General features: G+C 44.8%; 1 protein-coding gene across 1 annotated transcript; it reads right to left on the bottom strand.

Moving 5' to 3' along the window:
• Positions 1–6628: 6628 nt before the first annotated feature.
• On the bottom strand, positions 6629–17289 carry LOC126273273 (translation initiation factor IF-2-like). The gene is made up of 2 exons (XM_049976816.1): positions 17017–17289; positions 6629–6763 (listed from the first exon to the last, which is right to left on the bottom strand). The coding sequence occupies exons 1-2, from the start codon at positions 17287–17289 to the stop codon at positions 6629–6631; spliced, it is 408 nt and encodes a 135-aa protein (XP_049832773.1).
• Positions 17290–22037: the final 4748 nt, after the last annotated feature.

Here is a 22037-nt window from a genome sequence, read left to right as displayed (position 1 = left end):
ACCAAACAATATCACACCAGAATCAAGTGCAAATCCAAAGGCGTGGTTGTCAGCGAAGTATAACATTAAGTACTGAAAGCACGTTTACACACACCAACGTACAGCCAGACAAACCTCTCCTCCCGCATGGAGAGTGCTACAGTTTACATAAACATCGATTATTCCAGGACACTCTAACGTTCCAAACGTAAGAAATTACGAAAACCTTCCAGGAATGATAAACACCAAACAACAAATATTTGCTGGTGATCATATTTAGTATTTGCTGGTGATCAGGTTTAAACTGTCGACTCGCAGCATGCCAGCCACTGACGCTAACAACTGCACAACAGTGCACACAGCACTGCTTGCGCTATAACGCCTAACACTGGCCAGTGAGATACAGTCCGGGAGATGGTTCAAATGGCTCTAAGCACTATGGGACTTAACTTTTGACGTCATCAGTCCCCTAGACTTAGAACTACTTGAACCTAACTAACCTAAGGACATCACACACATCCATGCCCGAGGCAGGATTAGAACCTGCGACCGTAGTACCAGCGCGGTTCCGGACTGAAGCGCCTACAACCGCTCGGCCACAGCGGCCGGCATCCCGGGAGACCTGTTGTGGCCTTTCACGTCTGTGTTGGAAATGGGACTGTTGGAAAAGTTACTAAGGCGCTACTTTGGGCCACATTGCATCCTCCGTCGGTTGTCGAACATCACCTACGAAGTCAAGGGCTGTGACCCTTCGTCAACAAGACAAAAGTGCAGACACGTCGCCCATGTCCACCGTAAGAAGCCCCACTACTGTCTTGAGGCACAGGCAGACGATGTAGACTTCACCTTCAAGGATACCGTGGGCGCGTTCGACGATCGTCAAGTTTCGATGCAAAAGGCCATCTTGGATGCTCGTCACAGTGACGGAGATGTGATAGTACTGCCAGAACGTGAGGATCCGTCAGCGTTGCCATACAGAGAACCACTGACAAGATCGAGATCCAGGGCGATGCTGTCAGCTGCAATGAGAACTTCGAAAATAGCGGGACACTCTTGCCTCAGGAGAGTGAGCAATGCCACGGGCTGCATTGCACACAGTGTGGCATAGTGACTGGCGTGGCTGGCAAGCATGTTACGAGTTGTCAGTTCAAACCCCACCACCAGCAATTATTCGCTATTTAGTGTTTATCATTTCTGGAAGGTTCACGGTGTTTCTTATGTTTGTACATTCTCTAATATTCGATCTTTGTTTAAATAGCAGCACTCCGTCCAGTAGTTGGGTTCTGTTATGCTTGTGTGCTCGTGTTAGTAATAACATTCATTCAGTGCTAAATGTTGTATTTCATTGATAACCTGCTTTCTGATTTGGACGTGCTTCTGGTTACGACTCGGCGATATACACTGTGTAATGGGTGTAAGTGCAGATACCTGCACACACATCAGTGTGTTGCTTGTTTTTTCTCTGCGTCCATCAGCCTTTCCTCCAACGTTTCACAAACTTCTATGCCCGGTCTTCTATGCATTGTCGTAAATGTACTACTAAGTGGACTACAACTGTCTACATAGATTAAACTCCTTGCGTCCGAAAGCCGCACTCAACACCTGGAAAAATAAGCAATAAAGACTTGCTGCAACATGCGGTAGTGCATTATCCTGTTGAAATGTAGGGTTTCGCAGGGATCGAATGAAAGGTAGAACCACGGGTCGTAACACATCTGAACTGTAACGTCCACTGTTAAAAGTGCCGTCAGTGCTAACAAGAGGTCACCGAGACGTGTAACCAATGGCACCACATACCATCACGCCGGGTGATACGCTAGTATGGCGATGACGAAAACACGCTTCCAGTGTGCGTTCACCGCGATGTTACCAAACACGGATGTTACCATCATTATGCTGTAAGCAGAACCTGGATTCACCCGAAAAAATGACATTTTGCCATTCGTGCACCCAGCATTTGAGTACAGCATCGCAGGCGCTCCTGTCTGTGATGATACGCATTTCTCGTCCTTACACGAAGCATCACAACAACGTTTCACCAGGTAACACCAGTCAACTGCTGTTTGTGTATGAGAAATCGGTTCCTCATGTCAGCACGTTGTAGATGTCGCCACCGGCGCCAACCTTTTGTGAATGCTCTAAAAAGCAAATCATTTGCATATCGTAGCATCTTCTTCCTGTCGGTTAAATTCCGCTTCTGTAGCACGTCATCTTCGTGGTGTAGCAATTTTAGTGGCCAGTAGTGTACATCGATTTACGAGATCTATTCGGAAAGTAAGGTCGTGTCGGTCGCAAATTGGAAACCACTGTGAAAATCATAAATGTATTATTTGCAACAGTTAGCTACACCTTCCAGCTACTTCTCTACATAGTCGCCGCTCCGATTTAGACATATGTCGAAGCGTTGTACCAACTTTCCGATACCCTCGTCATAGAAGGCAGCCGTCTGTGCTTCCTGCCAATTCTCTGCGCTGGTCTACAGCTTGTTGTCTGCGCCAGAATATTGTCTTCATAGCCAGCGGCTCATGTGAGCAGAGATAAAGCTCAGGGAGAGTCAATTACGGGCTCTATTGTGGGTATTCAAACATCTCCCATCAAAAACGCTACAGGACCATCCTCATTGCCCCTGTGGAATACGGCCGAGGATTGTCATGCAGAAGGATCGCATGTCAGCTAAGTTATGTGGGCTGCATGAGAGCGACGTGTTGCGATCGACAAACATACCAGAGGCACTGCCCAACGCACCTGTGCTAAGTTTCATCGGATTTTCGCTGTGGTTTCCATTTCGCATCCCATCGGACCTTACTTTCCGAATAGTCCTCGTACTAACCAACCTGAAAACGCAGTGTTACTAGTAGCTACAATTGTTAGTTTGCAGATAAAGTAAACACTGACGTACGCTGGCCTCATTTTTTTTCTTTTATTGTCATGTCCATTCCTCATCAGGGGCAGGCTGGCAGCAGCACATTCGCTGCTCTTCAGCCACGAGACAGGAAGACATTTAGAAATAATATGAAGGAGATAACATGTTGGAATATAGAAACAAAAAAGGTGGAACAGAAGCAAATAACACACACTGGGAGGCACTGGAAATTGCCCTGATGAAGGAGATAGAGGGTGTGGAGGTGGAGAGAGGGAGGGATACAGCGATAGAGGTGTGGCAACAGGCAGGAGGGTGGAGAGGAAGGAGGAAACCAGGGGCTGGGGGGGATCAAACCTGCGGACAATGTAAAGGATGTGGAGATGTTGGAAGAAAAGGAGGAGGTGGGGGAAGGGGATGAGTTCTTACAAAAGCCGTGTGGGGGAAGGAAGGTGGATACAGAAGGCAAGGTGGGGGAAGGGGATGAGTTCTTACAAAAGCCGTGTGGGGGAAGGAAGGTGGATACAGAAGGCAAGGCAGAGTGCATGGCGTTCGAGGATTTGGAGGGCCTTGTAAAAGTGGGTGGGTGCAGAGATTCAGGCAATGCTGGAATGACAGAGGATAGGATGAATGAGGGATTTGTAGGTGTTGAGGATGGTGGAAGGATGCAGTCCTCATGTCTGGGCAGACAGGAGTTTCAGAAGGTGGAGGCGGGAATGGGCTTTCTGATGGATGGTCAGGAGGTGAGGGGTCCAGGTGAGATGACTGTCGAGGGTGAGGCCAAGGTATCTCAGGGTGGGGTTGAGCTGGATGGGTCGACCATAAAGGGTGAAGTATAAATCATGGAGATGGGAGGAGTGGATGGTGTGGCCTATGATGATTGCCTGGGTTTTGGAGGGGTTGAGACTAAGGAACCACTAGTTACAACAAGCAGTGAACTGGTCAAGATGTGTTGGGACTGTTGTAGGATAGAGAGCCAGGAAGGCAGGATTATCAGCATACTGGACAAGGTAGAAAGGTGGGGTGGTTTGGGCATATCAGCCATATACAAGAAATAAAGGAGAGGGGAGAGGACAGAGCCCTGCAGGACGCCAGCAGTGGGATAAAGGATATGGTAGTTGGTGTTGTGGAGGGTGTTGGCCTCAGTGGCCAACGGAAATATATACACTCACACTGGTTGCACCCTGTATGAGGACTGATCAGTTACGGCCAGGCCAATAATAGCACGAAGTCTGAAATATTTTCAAAATTTGGTCGTAAACGTCGTACAATAAGGGTGTGCATTTGTAAACACAGGACCAGCAAAATATTAGTCGACTTTTGATTGCGTCATAATGTTATGCTCAACTGAATATGTCACCTTAAGAGCCAAATTCTCGCCATTTGAGGGCGGTTTTAGTTCTCCTCTTCCACATGAAGAAATCTGCGGCTGAAGCTCATAAAATGCTTAGTACGACTTATGGTGAGGGAACATTTTGTGAAAGAACGTTCAGAGAATGATTTCAATGTTTCAATAACTGTGGTTTTAACGTCAAAGGCAAGCATGAGGTTGGAAGAGAGAAGGTTTTCGAAGTTACTGAAACCGACGAAAACAATCGCAGGACGTCGTTATCGGAAGCAATTAATGTGCTTGTGCCGAGTACTAAAAGAAAAACAGTCACAGCACAGCGATAGACATGAGTAGGTGAGTCTGCAGCATGATAGTGTCCACCCCCATGTCGCAAAACCCTTCAAAACATAAGTGGAAACGTTGAAATGGAAACTATACCACACGTCGTATCCGTCAGATATCATAAAGTTTTTCACAAGAAAGCCTCAGATATTTAGAAAAACTGGAGAAAATAAAGTTGTAAACCTAATAATTCCAATAACGGACTGCTAACAGTCGATCTCTTCCAGTAGTAAATCAATTTATGTAGAGTCTGTGTTCAGGGCAACAGAGTAATTTGCACGAAATACATTTACAATGTATACAAAGGTACTCTTGACCTGTGAAAAATAATTCCGCACGCCTCCCACATATGTGGTGTCGTGAAATGGCAGATGCTATAGGAAAGCAGCGCGACGTGTGACTGATCTATGAAACAACGAGAAGGTTAATTTCTTAAATGAGTCTGTTCCACCTTCAATTGTTGAACTCGTGGCAACTGTGGGTCCGACTTCAAAGAAAACAAGCGATGAAGTTGAAAGAGTCTGATGAACTATGTTTGAATGACATTTTCATTACCCACATAAAATTATGTACACCCACACACTTCATTTGTAAAGTACATGTCAAACAACGGTTTACTGTTTTGCCAAAGGGGATATGAAACGATTAACTCTGCGCACTTAGTTACGAAATTTGAAAACAGGGTCGCTGAAACAACAGAACTTCACCATTCTTGGTTTATAACTTACATTGTAGAATTTGAGGAGGCAGTGTTGAACCGTGATAGGACCATTCAACAATAAATCCCTCGCAATTTTCAGGAGAAATGCCTAGTTCGAAGAATAAAGTGTGACCAGTACTAATTGACTGATTGCTATTATAGTCCTATCATAAACAATAAGTGCAAGCAATAAGACCTAATGATTTTGAACACAAGAGTTCATTTCTTTTAAGGCAAGTGTTGGGACTGGCGCTCTCGCACTGAACACTGACATTAATCTTAAGTTGTTGATATACAATACAAGTTACTTACATGAGTTGAAAGGGGAATATTCTTATTCGATTGTTAGTTGGGGGTGGGAGCCTTTCACAACGTTGACTTGAATATATTCCTTGAAATGAAGTAGATAGGAGGGATAAAATAAATGGAACAATTGGTTATTCGCAACTGGTGCAGAAACCGGGCAGCAGTTATACGTGTCCAAGGACATCCAGTGAAGCTGTGAATGAGAAAGGAGTGAGAAATTTTTGTAGCCTATCCCCGATGTTATTTAATCTATACATTGAAAAAGCCGTTAAGGATAACCATGGAGAAATTCCGAAACTGAATTGAAGTTCTCGGAGAAGAAATGATATTTTTGAAATTTTACAATGACGTATTTATTCTGTCAGGCACAGCAAAGAATCTGAAAGAGGAATAGAATGGAATGGATAGTTTCTTGAAAAGAGCTTAGAAGATGAACATGAACGAGAATAAAACAATTGTCATGGAATATAGTAGAATTAAATCAGGCTCTACTGAGGGATCTAGATTGAGAAATGAGGCACTAGAAATAGTAGGTGAGTTTCGCAATGTGAACAGCAAAATAACTGATGATGACCGAAGTAGAATGGATATAAAACTCAGGCTGGCTTCTGAAAAACAAGAATTTATTAACATTTAATATAAATTCAGGTATTAGGAAGTCTTTTCGAAGGTATTTTTCAGGTACACAGCCTTTACGTGAGTGAAACATGGATGCCAAGCAGTTCAGAGATGAAGATAACAGAATGTTCTGAAATATGGTACTACACAAGAATGCTGAGCATTGACCGGATACATCGAGTAAGTAATGAGGATATACTGAATGGAGTTGGCGAAGAAAATTTAACTGTGGTTATTCGTAAATGAAGTGGCTTGGTCAGGACGGAATACCATAGAGAGCTACATTAAACCAGTCTTAGGACTGATGAGAATAACAACAGCTATGGGGGAAATCATTAAAAAAATTAGCGATCTTCGATGGTGATGTAGAGTGCATTTGAAGAGACACGGAAGACACCTCACGTTTTGCTCGTCTGACGAGACTACGGCTCCAGAAGGCGAACTGCAAAGTAGACCGGAGGCATCAACCGACCTCTCTCTTGCCCGTGCGCCTTTAAACAGCAGAGCGCAGAAGTTGCGGCGCCATACTAATGACCCGAAGGCCGGGGGCGGCTGGCGGTCTGGCACCCGGAGCTGCGGCGAGGGGCGGGGGCGGGGGGCCGTCGGTGGAGGCGGTGGGCGCGGGCGCCTGAAGCGACAGTAATAGCGCCAAAATGGTGTCGCTGATGAGCGCTGAATGGCGGAATTATCACAGCTGATTGTATGGGGCCGGGCCCCGGCTACATCAAATTAAAACGTGCCCTGCAAGCCAAGGCGGCCCAGGATTGATCTGCGGCGGCGGCGGCGGCGGGGGCGGTGTGAGGGGGAGAGGTGGGGGAGGGGAACGCGGCGGGCCTCCTTAACCACTGCAGGTGGGGCCGGTCCTCGCTCTGCAGTAGCCTCTGGGTGGCGGACACCTGCCTTCCCCTCTTATCCACACACGACCTTTGTGTTTTCGTACTGTATTGTTTACTTCAAGAATGGAGGTAAATATTTGGAAAGGTGACAGAAACTGCCGTCTGAAGGAAATAGGACATACAACATTATTCCTGATTCTAAATGGAATCTGTCGTAGAATCTATTAGTGGCCGTTAATGTGGAATGTATGCAACTATCGCCTTTATGACAGCTTGAGCTCCGCTGCGGACACTTTGAGAGACGTTTCACACAGTCTTTGGAGGAAGCCGAATCCAAAGAAGCTAACTACACTACTGGCCATTAAAATTGCTACACCACGAAGATGACGTGCTACAGACGCGAAATTTAACCGACAGGAAGAAGATGCTGTGATATGCAAATAATTAGCTTTTCCGAGCATTCACAGAACGTGCTGACATGAGGAAAGTTTCCAACCGATTTCTCATACACAAAGAGCCTGGTGAAACGTTGCTGTGATGCCACGTGTAACAACGAGAAATGAGTACCATCGCGTTTCCGACTTTGATAAAGGTCGGACTGTAGCCTATCGCGATTGCGGTTTATCGTATCGCGACATTGCTGCTCGCCTTGGTCGAGATCCAATTACTGTTAGCAGAATATGAAATCGGTGGGTTCAGGAGGGTAATACGGAACGTCGTGCTGGATCCTAACGGCCTCGTATCACTAGCACTCGAGATGACAGGCATCTTATCCGCATGGCTGTAACGGATCTTGCAGCCACGTCTCGATCCCTGAGTCAACAGATGGGGACGTTTCCAAGACAACAACCATCTGCACCAACAGTTCGACGAAGTTTGCAGCAGCATGGACTATCAGCTAGGAGACCATGGCTGCGGTTACCCTTGACGCCGCATCACAGACAGGAGCGCCTGCGATGGTGTACTCAACGACGAACCTGGGTGCACTAATGGCAAAAAGTCATTTTTTCGGATGAATCCAGATTCTCTTTACAGCATCAGGATGGTCGCACCCGTGTTTGGCGACAGCGCGGTGCACGCACATTGGAACCGTGTATTCGTCATCGCCATACTGGTGTATCACCTGGCGTGTTGGTATGGGGTGCCATTGGTTACACGTCTCGGTCACGTTCTCATTGACGGCAATTTGAACAGTGGACGCTACATTGCAGATGTGTTACGACCCGTGGCTCTACTCTTCATTCGATCCCTGCGAAACTGTACATTTCAGCAGGATAATGCACAACCGCATGTTGCAGGCCCTGTACGGGCCTTTTTGGATACAGAAAATGTTCGACTCCTGGCCTGGCCAGCACATTGTCCAGATCTCTCACCAATTGAAAACGTCTGGTCAATGGTGGCCGAGCAACTGGTTCGTCACAATACGCCAGTCACTACTCTTGATGAACTATGATATGGTGTTGAAGCTGCATGGGCAGCTGTACCTGTACACGCCACCCAAGCTCTGTTTGACTCAATGCCCAAGCGTATGAAGACCGTCATTACGGCCAGAGGTGGTTGTTCTGGGTACTGATTTCTCAGGATCTATGCACCCAAATTGCGTGAAAATGTAATCACATGTCAGTTCTAGTATAATATATTCACATTTATCAAACGCATTTCTTCTTGGTATAGCAATTTTATTGGTCAGTAGTGTATTACGGACGCTAGGATCCAGAATTAAGTCTACTTTCTAACTTCTACAGAAGGTGTTGCATTGGGTTCAGGGCAGTAACCTGAGCATGTCAGTCTATCTCACGAATGTTATCGTATACAAACCAGTGCGTCACAGATGTTGCTTTACGGTAAGGTGCATTGTCATGCTGATACATGTTATCATCGTTTCCGAACAGTTCCTCTACTGCAAGCAGTACACAGTGCTTTAAAATCTGTTCATATCCTTATTGTTGGTCTTTTCTTAAGCGCAGTAAGGAGACCACAGAGTAACAATGAAAACCACCACCACATCGTAAGGTTATCTTTTTCTTACTTTACTGTCCTAAAGACATTCACCAAAGCAAGATTCTTCTATCGGATTGCCACAGAGTACAGCGTGATAATCACTCCAGATCGCTAATTTCCAGTCACCCACTGTCCATCAGAATCGCTTACAGTCTGTTAAGTAAGAGCGAGCTCGGCGTTACACAAAAATGCAAAAAATATCGCATTAGTTCTTTCACAACCGAACTGAGAGAACCTGTATCCTTCATGCAGTGTCCATAAAGCATTAGTTCACTTTGAATTCATGACTGAGGTACACAAGAGAAGATACGAGTGCAGCTTACGCTTCGTGTTTATTTATCATAGATGTTTGATGGCCACTGGCAACGGCCTTGCCGCAGTGTGTACACCGGTTCCCGGCAGATCACAGAAATTAAGCGCTGTCGGACGTGGCTGGCACTTGTATGGGTGTCCATCCGGACCGCCATGCGCTGTTGCCATTTTTCGAGGTGCGCTTAGCCTCGTGATGCCAATTGAGGAGCTACTCGACCGAATAGTAGCGCCGCCGGTCTAAGAAAACCATCATAACGACCGGAGAGCAGTGTTCTGACCACAGGCCCCTCCTATCCGCATCCTCATTGAGGATGACACGGCGGTCAGATGGTCCCGATGGGCTACTTGTGGCCTGAAGCCGGAGTGCCTTGAATTGCCTTGATGTCTACTGCCAAATAGTGGTTCATCAGCGAAAAGGAAGACTGGATACTGCAGGACAACAATGATCGGAAGCACTGCAGCAGGCTTTGCAGCGACTGTAAAAGGAGAAATGTGTCCAGGTACTGGATTGGCCCTCACAGTCGCCTGGTGCTATTCCTATTGAAAGTGTATGGTTTTACACCAAAAAGAAGTTGCAAGGATAAAAGACCTCCACTTTGAATTGGAGGTCTCTTCCACCTGAATACATGGGAAACTTGGGTTCAAGCTTGCCTCAAAGATGTCAAACAATTATCGGAGCCGAAGGTGACTGGACGTAACATTAATTGTAAATGTATTTTTGTTTTGTTCATATATTATGTATGTGTATGTTTCAGCTCTTTATCAAATACCTTTTCTACTGATTAATTCGATCATGATTGTACTCAACAGATTGTACGCCATTTCAAGCGTCGTTTAGCAATTACTACTAAATGTGGCTTACGACTATTATATAACATTCTTTTAACTCCCTGAACTGGTGGTAGCAGGTGAATGACAAGTGATTCCTTCTGCTGCTTTCATGAGATTTTTACAACCACTCTTCGAAATAATTGACTATTCCTGTTCGTTATTACATGAGATCTGCCTATGAATCGATACATCCCTTACCGAAACGTTATCCATGTGTCATTAAATGATTAGCCTATGTTCGAAGACTCTGAGCTCTCATGGCCGACCCGCTATGCTGCCGCCATTTTGCTGACAACACAGCACCCCCCACCTTCTTCTATACTAGCTGTCCGCCTCTCGTGACATCTAGCTGTTAATAGTGCCTTACACGAGGGTTTGCAGATACTTTTTATCAGACAACATACATCTACACTGGCGTAAAGTTTGTGCAACACCTTCAAGGATTGCGTTCAGTGGTGCCGGGGTATGATGTGAGCATACTAAAAATGGTTCAAATTGCTCTGAGCACTATGGGACTTAACATCTGTTGTCATTAGTCCCCTAGAACTTCGAACTACTTAAACCTAACGAACCTAAGGACATCACACACATCCATGCCCGAGGCAGGATTCGAACCTGCGACCGTTGCAGCCGCGCGGCTCCGGACTGAGCGCATGAACCGCGAGACCACCGCGGCCGGCATATGAGCATACTCAGGTGTTATAGTGTTATTGATTCATTTCTCATCATTAGTGATCAAAATGGCGCTCAGGAAGCCTGTCTGTCCCCCCCCCCCCCCCTTGTTTTAACTCTTCAGGCACTAACTTCGAGTTGAACAGTTTTTGAAACACTCATTCTTTGATACAGCTATGCCCTACCGACGGGTATGTTCTCTTCCTGAAGAGCTTCAGCCATTTGAACTGGTTCGCATTGTGGGCGTACAGCAAGCTGGATGGACATATATAAACATATATTTGTGCATGTTTGGCACAAGGTATCTGTGGTACGTCGGTGCTTTCAACAGTGATCCGTGGAACATTCCCACACCTGTACAGTAGGTCCTGAACGTCCGCGTAGTAGAAACGTACGTCAAGATTGATGCATTGCGTGATTAGCTGCGGCTTACCGAACTCATTTAGGGATGAAGTATGGGTGTATTTTTGCACCTGTACTCCATCAGAAACCAATGGAGACCGTCTGTTTGTAGCAGGATTAAGATAACCTGAGTCTCCGGCCAGGGAACCGCTGACACTACGACACTGCAAAGCATGGCTACGCTGGTTGTGAGTGTAAGAGATCTTCCAGGTATCTGGTAGCGAAAGTTTGGGAATAAATAATTGCGTTGAGTGAAAGTGAAATCTCATACTAATTTTGATTATAGATGAACAAGCTTTATTAGTAGATTTATATGCATTTTTGTTATCTAGAATAATCGTTCGGAATATAAAGATTTAACTATTTTGTAAGAATATTAATTAGGGGACGAGTCCTGTTCTGTGTATTTTATTATTTGCACGAAGTATTCCACCTGGTCTACACTCCGTTCCAGGTGAGCTGAATACGTACTTGGAGTGTTGAGGGGAGAAGTAGTCAAAGACGGCAAGGTGTTTTCTGCACCAGCCACGCTGTCAAGGAACAACAGTAACCATAAGTTGCCCGCCCCTGACAACTGAGTGGTCAGTGCGACGGAATGTCATACCTAACGGCCCTGGTTCTGTTCCCAGCTGGGTCGGAGATTTTCTCCGCTCAGGGACTGGGTGTTCTGTTGTCCTCATCATCAATATTTCATCCCCATCGACGCACAAGTCGCCGAAGTGGCGTCAACTCGAAAGACTTGCACCAGGCGAACGGTCTACCCGACGGGAGGCCCTACACACACGGCATTTCCTTTTTATCAGAAGTTTACATCAATAAAGCTTGTTATTCGCTACTCACATGGTTTCCTGTAGCGAGACACTTATCATCTAATACGTGTTGCAATAAAAGATTTAAAAGATCGAAGTTGCGAAGTCATGGTTTTTAGTAAAAATTAAGTTATTCTACAGATAAGAAGAATATTTAACAAGTCTGGGCTTCGCAGACAACTCCCCGGTAACTTAAAATATAAACGACCCCTTGCACGGGTCGTGGAGGAGACTCTTTGCCGCCTTTGACTACTTTGGCCGTCAACACTACGTCTTATCTCCCTTTTAACTACACGGAGACTGGACTTCGTGCAAATAATAAATTACATAAAACAGGACTACTCTCCTAATAAATCTTCTTACATAATAATTAAAACTTTATATTCTGAACGATTAACCTGGGTAACAGGAAATGCATATAATTCTACTAATAAAACTTATTGATTTATATTCCAAATTCGTACGAGATTTTACTTCCACTCATCGAAATTATTTATTTCCAAACTTTGGCTTCCAAATATCTGGAAAAATTTCGTACATTCATATGGCGTCCTGAAAGAGTTGCCTGAAGGGCAGAATGGCGGTCAGTTGTCGTCAGTGATGAGGGTAGGTTCTGTTTGTATGCGAGTGATGTGAGTACACTTGTACGGTGCCGACGTGGTGAGCTGCTTACTCCAGAGCGCATTCACGAGACACAGATACAACGCCAGCCTTCATGCCTTGAGTGGCCATCAGCTACAACTTGCGGTTACATTTGGTGTTTCTGCAGGGCAAAGTAACCAGTCCCCGCTACCTTGCGCAGCCTGTTATATCGATACTAGAGTCATTTGTCAGAGGAAGGTGAGGCACTTTTTCATCAGGACACGGATGATACAATGCAACGTGGTCTTCATGGTGTAATAAAACTTCCCTGGATAGCAAGATCAGCAGATTTTTCGTCAACTGAACAGTTGTTCAACATGATGAAGGGGCAACTTCTCGTTCTGCAGGGCCTCCAAGAACCACCGCCGAAATGCAACAAAAGACGCAACATGCTTGGGACAGTATATCGCGGGATGTCAATCGGCATCTTTATGATTGTTTTCATGCGCGAATAGATGCCTGAGTAGCCTCCTTAGGGGGACGGGAAAGGGGAAATTACACTGTCAAACGGAAATGAGCGTACTGCATCGTTGCCGGGAGACCCAATTCGGTCGCTAAGTGCAAGTCTTGTTTCAGTCGACGCCACATTGGGCGACTTGCGCGCCGGTGATGAGAATGAAATGATGATGACAACACAACAATCTCCAACCCGCCTGGGAATCGAGCTCGCACCCACTTGCGTGGGATGCGATCACGTTACCACACAGCTAAGCAGGCGGACATTTACCCTGTCATTTGAAGTGACTGTTCGGACACCCTTCACTGTGACATACCTGTCTCACGTGATGTGAATTTGTTATCATATACCGCAACACCGATGAACTACACGTCACCTCACTTGTCAATAAAGTAACTTCGTGCTTGAGGATGTTGTAATTTTTTTTTTTTTTTCGCAAGTGTACATATATACTTCGGGAGATAGTATATGATGCATAGCGGAGCGTATCCTGTACCGCGCTCTCCTGTTTCACTAGCAAATGGAACGAGAGAAAAACGACTATTTGTATGATTTCATACAAGACGTCTTAACTTGACTTCTCTGTCTTTAGGTGAGATGTACGTTGGTGGCAGTAGGATCATTCTGCAGTCTGTTGCAAATATCGATTCCCTAGATTCTCTCAAAAGTGCTTCGAGAAAAGAGCGTCTTCTTCCCTTCAGGGAAGATCATGGAGAATTTCCGTAACAGTCGCATGTTGATCGAACGTGCCGGTAACAATACGCGTCTGAATTCCTTCAATATCTTCCTTTAATACTAACTTGTGGGGACCCCAAACACTCGAACAACAATTAAAAAGAATAGACAAGTGTTCTGTACGCGGTCGCTGTTCTGGATCAACTACACTCTCCTAGAATTCTCCCCAGAAACAAAAGTCGACCATTCTCATTCCCCACAACCGACGTTACGAGCTCGTTCCATTTCATGTCACTTTGGCGGTGAACACAAGGTTCTTGTTTCGAGTCCCGGTCCTGCACACAGATTTCATCTGTAATTAATTTCAGCAGAGTTGTCACTTATCTAGTCCCCTATTCTGGATCGACAAGGTTTTTTCTTTCTTCCAACACATTATGGAAGTGCAGTAAATTGCCTAGCATTACATGGAGTTCCGTATTTTTGACATCGTTCACTGCAACACCTAGCACGCGATTCCTTTTTCCATGCGTGTCGTTTCGCACAAATGCGTATCTGGCAAACACTACATTAGAAGAACTTTAGTCAGAAACACCCAAAGAGCGTGTGTGTCCTTTATAAGGAACAGGTGTCAACATGGGTAACTTAGAAGTAGATATCCTCGGTGCAACGAAGCAACTTAAATCACTTAATAAAAACAAGTCTTCTGGTATACACTGTATACCAGTTAGGTTCCTTTCAGAGTATGCTGATACAATATCTGCATACATAGCAGTCATCTACAACCTTTAGCTCGTCGAAAGATCCGTACCGAAGACTGGAAAGTGGCACAAGCTATGCCAATACCCAAGACTGAAAATAGGAGTAAACTGCTGAATTACAGACACACATCGCTATTGTCGATTTGCAGTAGGATTTTGTAACATATATTCTGTTCGATCATTGCGAGTTACCTCACAGAAAACGAGTTGTTGACAAACAGCCAACGAGGATTGAGAAAATATCATTCTTGTGAAACACAACTAGCTCTTATTTCTCACGAAGTAATGAGTACTATTGAAACGGAATGGCCAACCGATTTTAAATTTTAATATTTCCAGAAGGCTAATGACACCGTTCCTCGCAAGCGACTTCTAATCAAATTGCATTCCTGGGAAGTGTCGCCTCAGTTGTGCGACTCGATTTCTGATTTCCTGCCAGAAAGGTCACAGTTCGTAATAACTGACGGGAATTTTCGAGTAAAAGAGAACTAATATCCGCCATCCACAAGTAAGTATTATAGGCCCTCTGCTATTCCTTATCTACAAAAATTATTTTGGAGGCAGTCTGAGCAGCACTCTTAGATTGTTTGCAGATGATTCTTTACTGTCTTATAAAGTCATTCGATGATCATGGCAAACTGTAAAACGATTTAGACAAGATAGACAAGAGTGGCAATTGATTTTAAATAACGAAAATGGTCTGGTCATTCACATGAGTACTTAAAGGGTTCCGCTAAATTTCGGCTTTATGGTAGAACACGCAAATTTAAAGGCTGTAACTTCAACTAAATTCTTCGGGATTAATATTACGAATAATTTAAATTGGAACGATCGCATGGACGATGCTGTGGGGAAAGCAAACCAGATGCGAATTATTGGCAGAACACTTAGAAAATGCAACAGGGCTGCTAAAGACATTGCTTACACTACGCTTGACCGCCCTCTTCTGGAGTACTGCTGTGCAGTGTGGAACCCGCATCATGTGGGAACGACGAACGATATCGAAAACGTTCAAGGAAGGTCATCTCGTTTTTAAGCGAACTGGAGTGCTATCATATTGTCTCGGCAGGCTCTTCTCGTGAAATTTCAATCACCAAGTGTCTACTCAGAGGGTGAAAATATTTTATTCTCGCCAACCTAGAAAGGGAGAAATGATCATAATAACAAAACAAGAGATACAAAGCTCGCACAGAAAGATTTAAGTGTTCGTGCTTCCCGTACGTTGTTCGAGACTGGATCTGCTTGAAGTTGTTTCGATGAATCTTCTGCCAGGTCCTTAATTATGAACTGCAGAGTAGTCATGTAGATGTAGCTGTAGTTATGCTGAAAACAATGCTGCGCTACTCAAATTCGTCACTTGTCAAACATCATTAGTGTTGTCCTTCTTTCAGTACAATTTATTGACGACCCGTGTCTGATAACCCGAGAAGAATTCATCAAATCATAAGTCATTTGAAAACATCTAAAAAGATGTACTAATTTTTATTCCAACAATGTAATCTTGTGGTTGTTAAGGGGGTAGGACTTCAAACGGATCGACTTGGAGCAGGAGAGGAATCACAGGACATTTTAATTTCCAGTGTCTATACTTTTACAAATAAATTCATAAAACTTTGTCAGCATCACCAGGAAGGATTCAGGATTCACACTCATTGCAGTGGAAGCCCGAAAACATAACAAAATAATTTTTTTTACGTGTGAAATTTCATCATTTTTTCACTAAGTAATGGCTGCATTTGTTGCTGTAAATACAGTTTTCTTCATATGTTAGAGATATTTTTCGATGAATTTTGCACAGCATCCATACCATACTTACAGGTATATGAAACTCTAGAATTTATTTAATTTATGAAAAAGCGAATGATCTGTTGTATGTTAAACTTCAGGTTTAGAAAAAAAAACAAATTTTGTAGTTAGTTATCTCAATTTTAACAACAGTTTTTAATAGATTTGGAAAGTTCTAGAGTTTGATACACTTTTAAGTATGGTTTGCATGCTGTGCAAAATTTATCGAACCATCTCTCTTACTTATGAAGAAAAGTGTACCTATAGCAACAAATGGTGCCATTAGTAAGTAAAAAAGTTATGTTTTCGAACTTCCGCTACTATGAGTGTGAATTCTGAATCCTTCCTGGTCATGCTGACGAAGTTTTATGAATTTAATTGTAAAAGTATAGACAGTGGAAATTAAAATGTCCTGTGGTGCCTCTCCTGCTCCAAGTCGGCCTGTTTGACGTCTTACCCCCTTAAGAGGCTAAATGGGATTTTGTTTTACTCTAACCTTGATGTAACACATAAATGTCTCCCACACCCACTTCTAAGGGAAAATCTCCCTCACGTATCCCAAAAGGACTTGGTCCCGAATTCTGATGTTGGATTCATCGATAATCTTTTTCCGTTTACGTCCCACAAATAACCCAAATAAAAGAATGTAGTGCCGTGCTTCATTTGAAATTTTGCGACAGTGCAGCAGTCGGGTCGCGCACCGGCGACTGGTCTCCCACCCGCGACGCCGCGCCGAGAGGGCCTGCCGCCCCCGCAGCGCGTTTTTCGCAGGGGGCGGGGACCGCGGGGGCGGAGAGGGGCGGGGCGGGGAGCAGCCGGAGCGGAGTCGTCGCCAGCGAGTTGGCAGCGAGCGAGCGAGCGCTAAACACTGGCGGGCGACGCCGCCTAATTAGAAGGCACTCCAGGGGGCGGCTGCCGGCTGCTGGCTGCCGGCGCGCCCTTTGATGTCTCCTCTGCATCCACTTTGAGCGCATTTACCGTCTCTCCGCGCTGCGGGCGCTTCTTCCCCTTTACACGAGATTACGTCCCGAATGGGTTAAATCGCAGGGAACGCTCGCCGCTTCTCTCGCTGGAAACACTTTTCAAACCTGCCGAAAAATGGCACCGCTTCCCCTGACCCAGAAATTTGATGTGCAAGTAGCTCCAGTTTCAGGCACTCTCTGTTCGAGAGAAATTTGTCACGTTTGGTGTCGATGTATTGTTCTTAGCTCATAGAGCTCGTTACGTTTTTAGTATGACGCAGCGATAACTCTACAAAAGACAACTGCCGTACTCTAAGGTGCATTCAAAAACAAACGAGCCAGAGGCTGTTAAAATGAAAACCGCTGTTAGAACGCTGAGTCCCAAACTCGCCACTGCAGCGAAGCAGGCGCAACAGCCACATGACGACAGAGCGTGCACCTCCACGTGTCGGCTGTCTGCTGCACTCACGAGAAGAACACGGCAAGTGCCATCACCCGATTTCCGAGGAACTTCGCTCAGTGAATGTAGAGTCAAAATAAGCGAGTCCGTCTCTCAGTTTATCAGTAGTCACTAAACCGTTTCTGGAAAAACGACAATCAGAGTTTTCGAGGTATTTTCGACGCACTTTATATGCCTTCTACGGCGGAATATCCGCAGGCGCAATGGTGTTTAGCGTCACTGCTTCTTCATTTTGCGCCCCATGTTCAAGGAGGAAGAGAAGAAGAAGAAGATACGAGGTTTGTCCGGAAAATACGTATAAAAGTTGAAAAATAACTTTATTTTACAATTATTTAGGTATTGCAATATGGTCTCCTTGAAAGTACTCGCCCTGAGACGCGATACACTTCTGCCAACGCCGTTTCCACTCTTGATAACACTGCTCAAAGTCTTCAGTTGTGATGTTGTTCAGTTGCCGTGTCGTTTCCGCCTGATGGCTACCACATCTCCCAAGTGCCGCCCCCGAAGCACCATTTTGCATTTCGGGAACATGAAGAAGTCACACGGGGCTAAATCTTGTGAATAAGGCGGGTGGTCTGTCACTGTGATTGAGCTTCGGGTCAAAAACTCGCACACAACTCCCGTCGAACTCGGGCCAGACGAGCTCTGAGACGTGTCAGAACATCAGTGTAGAAATTTCCGTTCACTCTATGGCCGGGACGGACAAATTCCTCGTGAACAATGCCCCTAAAATCAAAGAAAACAATCAACATTGTCTTCACATTGGACCTTGATTATCGCGACTATTTTGTTCTCGGTTCTCCTGCTAGTTTCCATTCCTTGCTTGGAGATTTGAGCTCCACATCGAATTCGTAAAACCAGGACTCGTCTCCATTGATGACTCGGTTGAGAAAGTCCCCTCGTTCCTCTGCTTCCAACCGATCCTCACAGCACTCAATCCTCTTTGCTTTCTGTTCTGGCGTCAAGAGCTTCGGTACGATTTTCGCCCACAATTTCTTCATTTCAAGTTTTTGTGTCAGGATTTCGTGAACGATTGTTTTGGGGAGTGACAGCTCGTCAGCAATCATTCTGACTGTCAATCTACGGTCTTTAAGAACACAAGCCGAGGGTCATCGTTCACTTCTTCTCGGCCATCCCGGAACCTTTTTAACCACTTGTTCACGGTTGGTTCCTTCAGAGAATTGTCTCCGTAAACCTGTTTCAAATACACAAAAACCTCACAGCCATTCTTGCTTAGCTTTGCAAGAAACTTGATGTTGACGCGCTGTTCCTCAATCACAGAGAGCTCCTTGCCGACGGCAGGTGAAAAAGGGTAACTGTCAACAAGCTGCCGCACACTCCCACCTTCACGCAGAGTGCTATGACTCGAACTGAGTCAGCAGAAGTCCCACCTGGCGGTGACTGCAACTTGTAACATAAAGACATTATTCAACTTTTATACGTATTTTCCGGGCAAAACTTAGTGTTTAACGTACCTTCGACTATGAGGTCATGCTTTTTGGATAGGACAACCATGAAAAGTTTTGTAACAGTCGTTATGTACCTATATGAGGCTCAATAAGTGGTGTAGATGATGGATGTATTAGAAACTTGAAGTCTGGAAACAATTCCGTGTACTGCTCTGACCCATCAGGGAGCCTGTCTGCAGACCCATGTAGTGCTGCACTTGATAGAAAGTCAAAGTCTGGGAACAGTTTTACAAGTTCATTTGGTCTCTACTCCATCATGTAGGGATCTGCAACAGGGAGTCGACGACTATACATGTTTGATTTCTGTTGCCGCTCAGACCAAGTGTATGCTCTTATTGCTAACCGGATGTCCTTCGTTTTTCTGTTATGCCTTCCAACTCTCATACGTACCCACAATACAGTCCGGTCATCTACAAACTATAGCTTTTGGGTATTTATTCTTATTACCGCTATAATAAGTTATTCGTTACTTGACAGTGCGTCAACTGCAGATAGCATCTTGGGCCATACGAGTTGCCCTCTCTCTCTCTCTCTCTCTCTCTTTCCCTACCTACAGAGTGTGTCTTCCCAGCAACGTCATTTATAGAGAAACAGTTCCAACTTATGCTTCCACGCCGCAACCATCCACCACTGCACCTCTACACACATATATATGGAGACTTTGCACGTAATTACTAACTGCGAAGTCTCATTTTCAACCACTTCTACGTTATTTTCGACGGGGTTGCAGCGCTGAAAATAGCGAAATACTTTTTGCTGATCTGTCCTGCGGAGGGTGTAAGCACATTTAAATTCATGTTGCTAAAGACCTGGTGTGGGTTCCTGGTATCATGTCATAGTTCATGAACCACGGGCAACGTATGAGTTGCCAAGTAAGTGGTCCTGGCAGTCGGGATACCAGTTACTTTGGAATAAGGCTGGGCATCTCGGACATATTCTGAGTCGTGGTCTCCTTTGTCCTCAGATGACAAAGACTACCAAATTCACCGGTTAGTCGCTCAACCGTTAGGGGTAAAACTCAATGGGGCCCGGGGCAACTAAGGCTAGCAACCTGCTTCCCTGGTACTTTAAATATGATGCTGGCAACAATCAGAGCAAAATGCCGCGGACCTTTGGAGGTGACGGAGTCCCACCTCTAATTGACAAACCAGGGACTCCTAAGATACGACTCGGCAAACGAATGGTAACGAGACGGGGAGCTATTAATATCAATGGGGGCTGCTCTGGGAAGAAGGTGGAGCTGGCAGAGGCTGCAAGTAAGATGGGGTTGGACGTTTTAGCTGTTAGTGACATTCGGGTAAGGGGTGAGAAAGAAGAGGAAGTGGGAGAATACAAAGTCTACCTGTTAGGAGTCAAAACAGGAATAGCACAATGGGGCGTATGGCTTTTCATCAGGAAACAAATGGAACCCAGTGTAGTTGAAATAAGGTATGTAAACGAACGACTGATGTGGATAGATTTGACAGTGTCTAGCAAGAAAATTAGGATTGTGTCAGTATATTCGCATTGTGAAGGGACAGATCAAGATAAGATGGATAGTTTTCACGACGCACTCAGTGATGTAGTTGTTAGAGTAAAGGACAAGGACAGTGTTCTGCTCATGGGTGATTTTAATGCCAGGATTGGAAATCGAACAGAAGGGTATGTAAAGGTTATGGGTAAATTTGGAGAGGATATGGAGACCAACAGGAACGGGGAACAGCTCTTGGATTTCTGTGCGAGTATGGGCTTAGTAATCACAAACCCCTTTTTTAAACATAAGTACATTCACCGGTATACTTGGGGAGGCAGGGGAACCAGATCTATCATTGACTATATAATAACAGACCAGGAATTCAGGAAAGCTGTGAGGGACACGCGTGTATTCAGGGGATCCTTCGATGACACTGATCACCATTTAATCTGCAGTGAAATTGGTACTGTGAGGCCCAAAGTGCAGGAGGTCAGGTCCATGTGTAGGAAGATAAGAGTGGAGAAACTTCAGGATAAGGAAATCAGACACAAGTACATAACAGTGATCTCAGAAAGATACCAGTTAGTTGAACGTAGTCAATTTCAGTCACTGGAAAAGGAATGGACAATGTACAGGGACACAGAACTAGAAGTGGCCAAATAATGTATTGGAACAGAAGTGTGTAAAGGTAGGATGAAGCAAACAGCTTGGTGGAATGACACAGTCAAGACAGCCTGCAAAAGGAAAAAGAAGGCAAATCAAAAATGGCTACATACTAGAACTCAGGTAGGCAGAGAAAGTTATGTTGAAGAAAGAAACAAAGCCAAACAGATAATTACAGAATCCCAGAAGAAATCTTGGGAAGACTTTGGAAACAGGTTTGGACAGGTCAGGAAAACTGCTGGTGAATCCTGTTGGTGCCTTGGGCAGATGGAGGGAATATTTTGAAGAGTTGCTCAATGTAGGTGAATCTACGATCAGTAATGTTTCAGATTTCGATGTACAATGGGACAGAAATGATGATGGAAATAGTATCACATTTGAGGAAGTGGAGAAAATGGTCAGTAGATTGCAGTTCAATAAAGCGGCTGGGATGGATGAAATTAAGTCGTAACTCATCAAATACAGTGGAATGTCAGGTCTTAAATGGCTACACAGGATAATTGAAATGGCGTGGGAGTTGGGACAGGTTCCTTCAGACCGGACAAAAGCACTAATCACACCAATCTATAAACATGGAAACAGAAAAGATTGTAACAACTACAGAGGTATCTCATTACTCAGCGTTGTGGGTAAAATTGTCTCAGGTATTGTTGAAAGGAAAGTGCGAGTATTAGTTGAGGACCAATTGGATGAAAATCAGTGTGGGTTTAGGCCT

Source organism: Schistocerca gregaria, chromosome 5 (genome assembly GCF_023897955.1).
Source record: "Schistocerca gregaria isolate iqSchGreg1 chromosome 5, iqSchGreg1.2, whole genome shotgun sequence".
NCBI classification, from domain to species: domain Eukaryota; kingdom Metazoa; phylum Arthropoda; class Insecta; order Orthoptera; family Acrididae; genus Schistocerca; species Schistocerca gregaria.
The sequence above is the reverse complement of the archived record's forward strand: the minus strand, read 5'-3'. Positions and strand labels throughout refer to the sequence as shown.

Excerpts from the sequence above, each read along its gene's own strand:
- LOC126273273 (XM_049976816.1), bottom strand. The coding sequence starts at position 17,289 with ATGCGCTCAAAGTGGATGCAGAGGAGACATCAAAGGGCGCGCCGGCAG. Across the intron at positions 6,764-17,016 it reads GGGTGGGAGACCAGTCGCCG|GCGCCCGCGCCCACCGCCTC; the intron begins GTGCGCGACCCG and ends CTGTCGCTTCAG.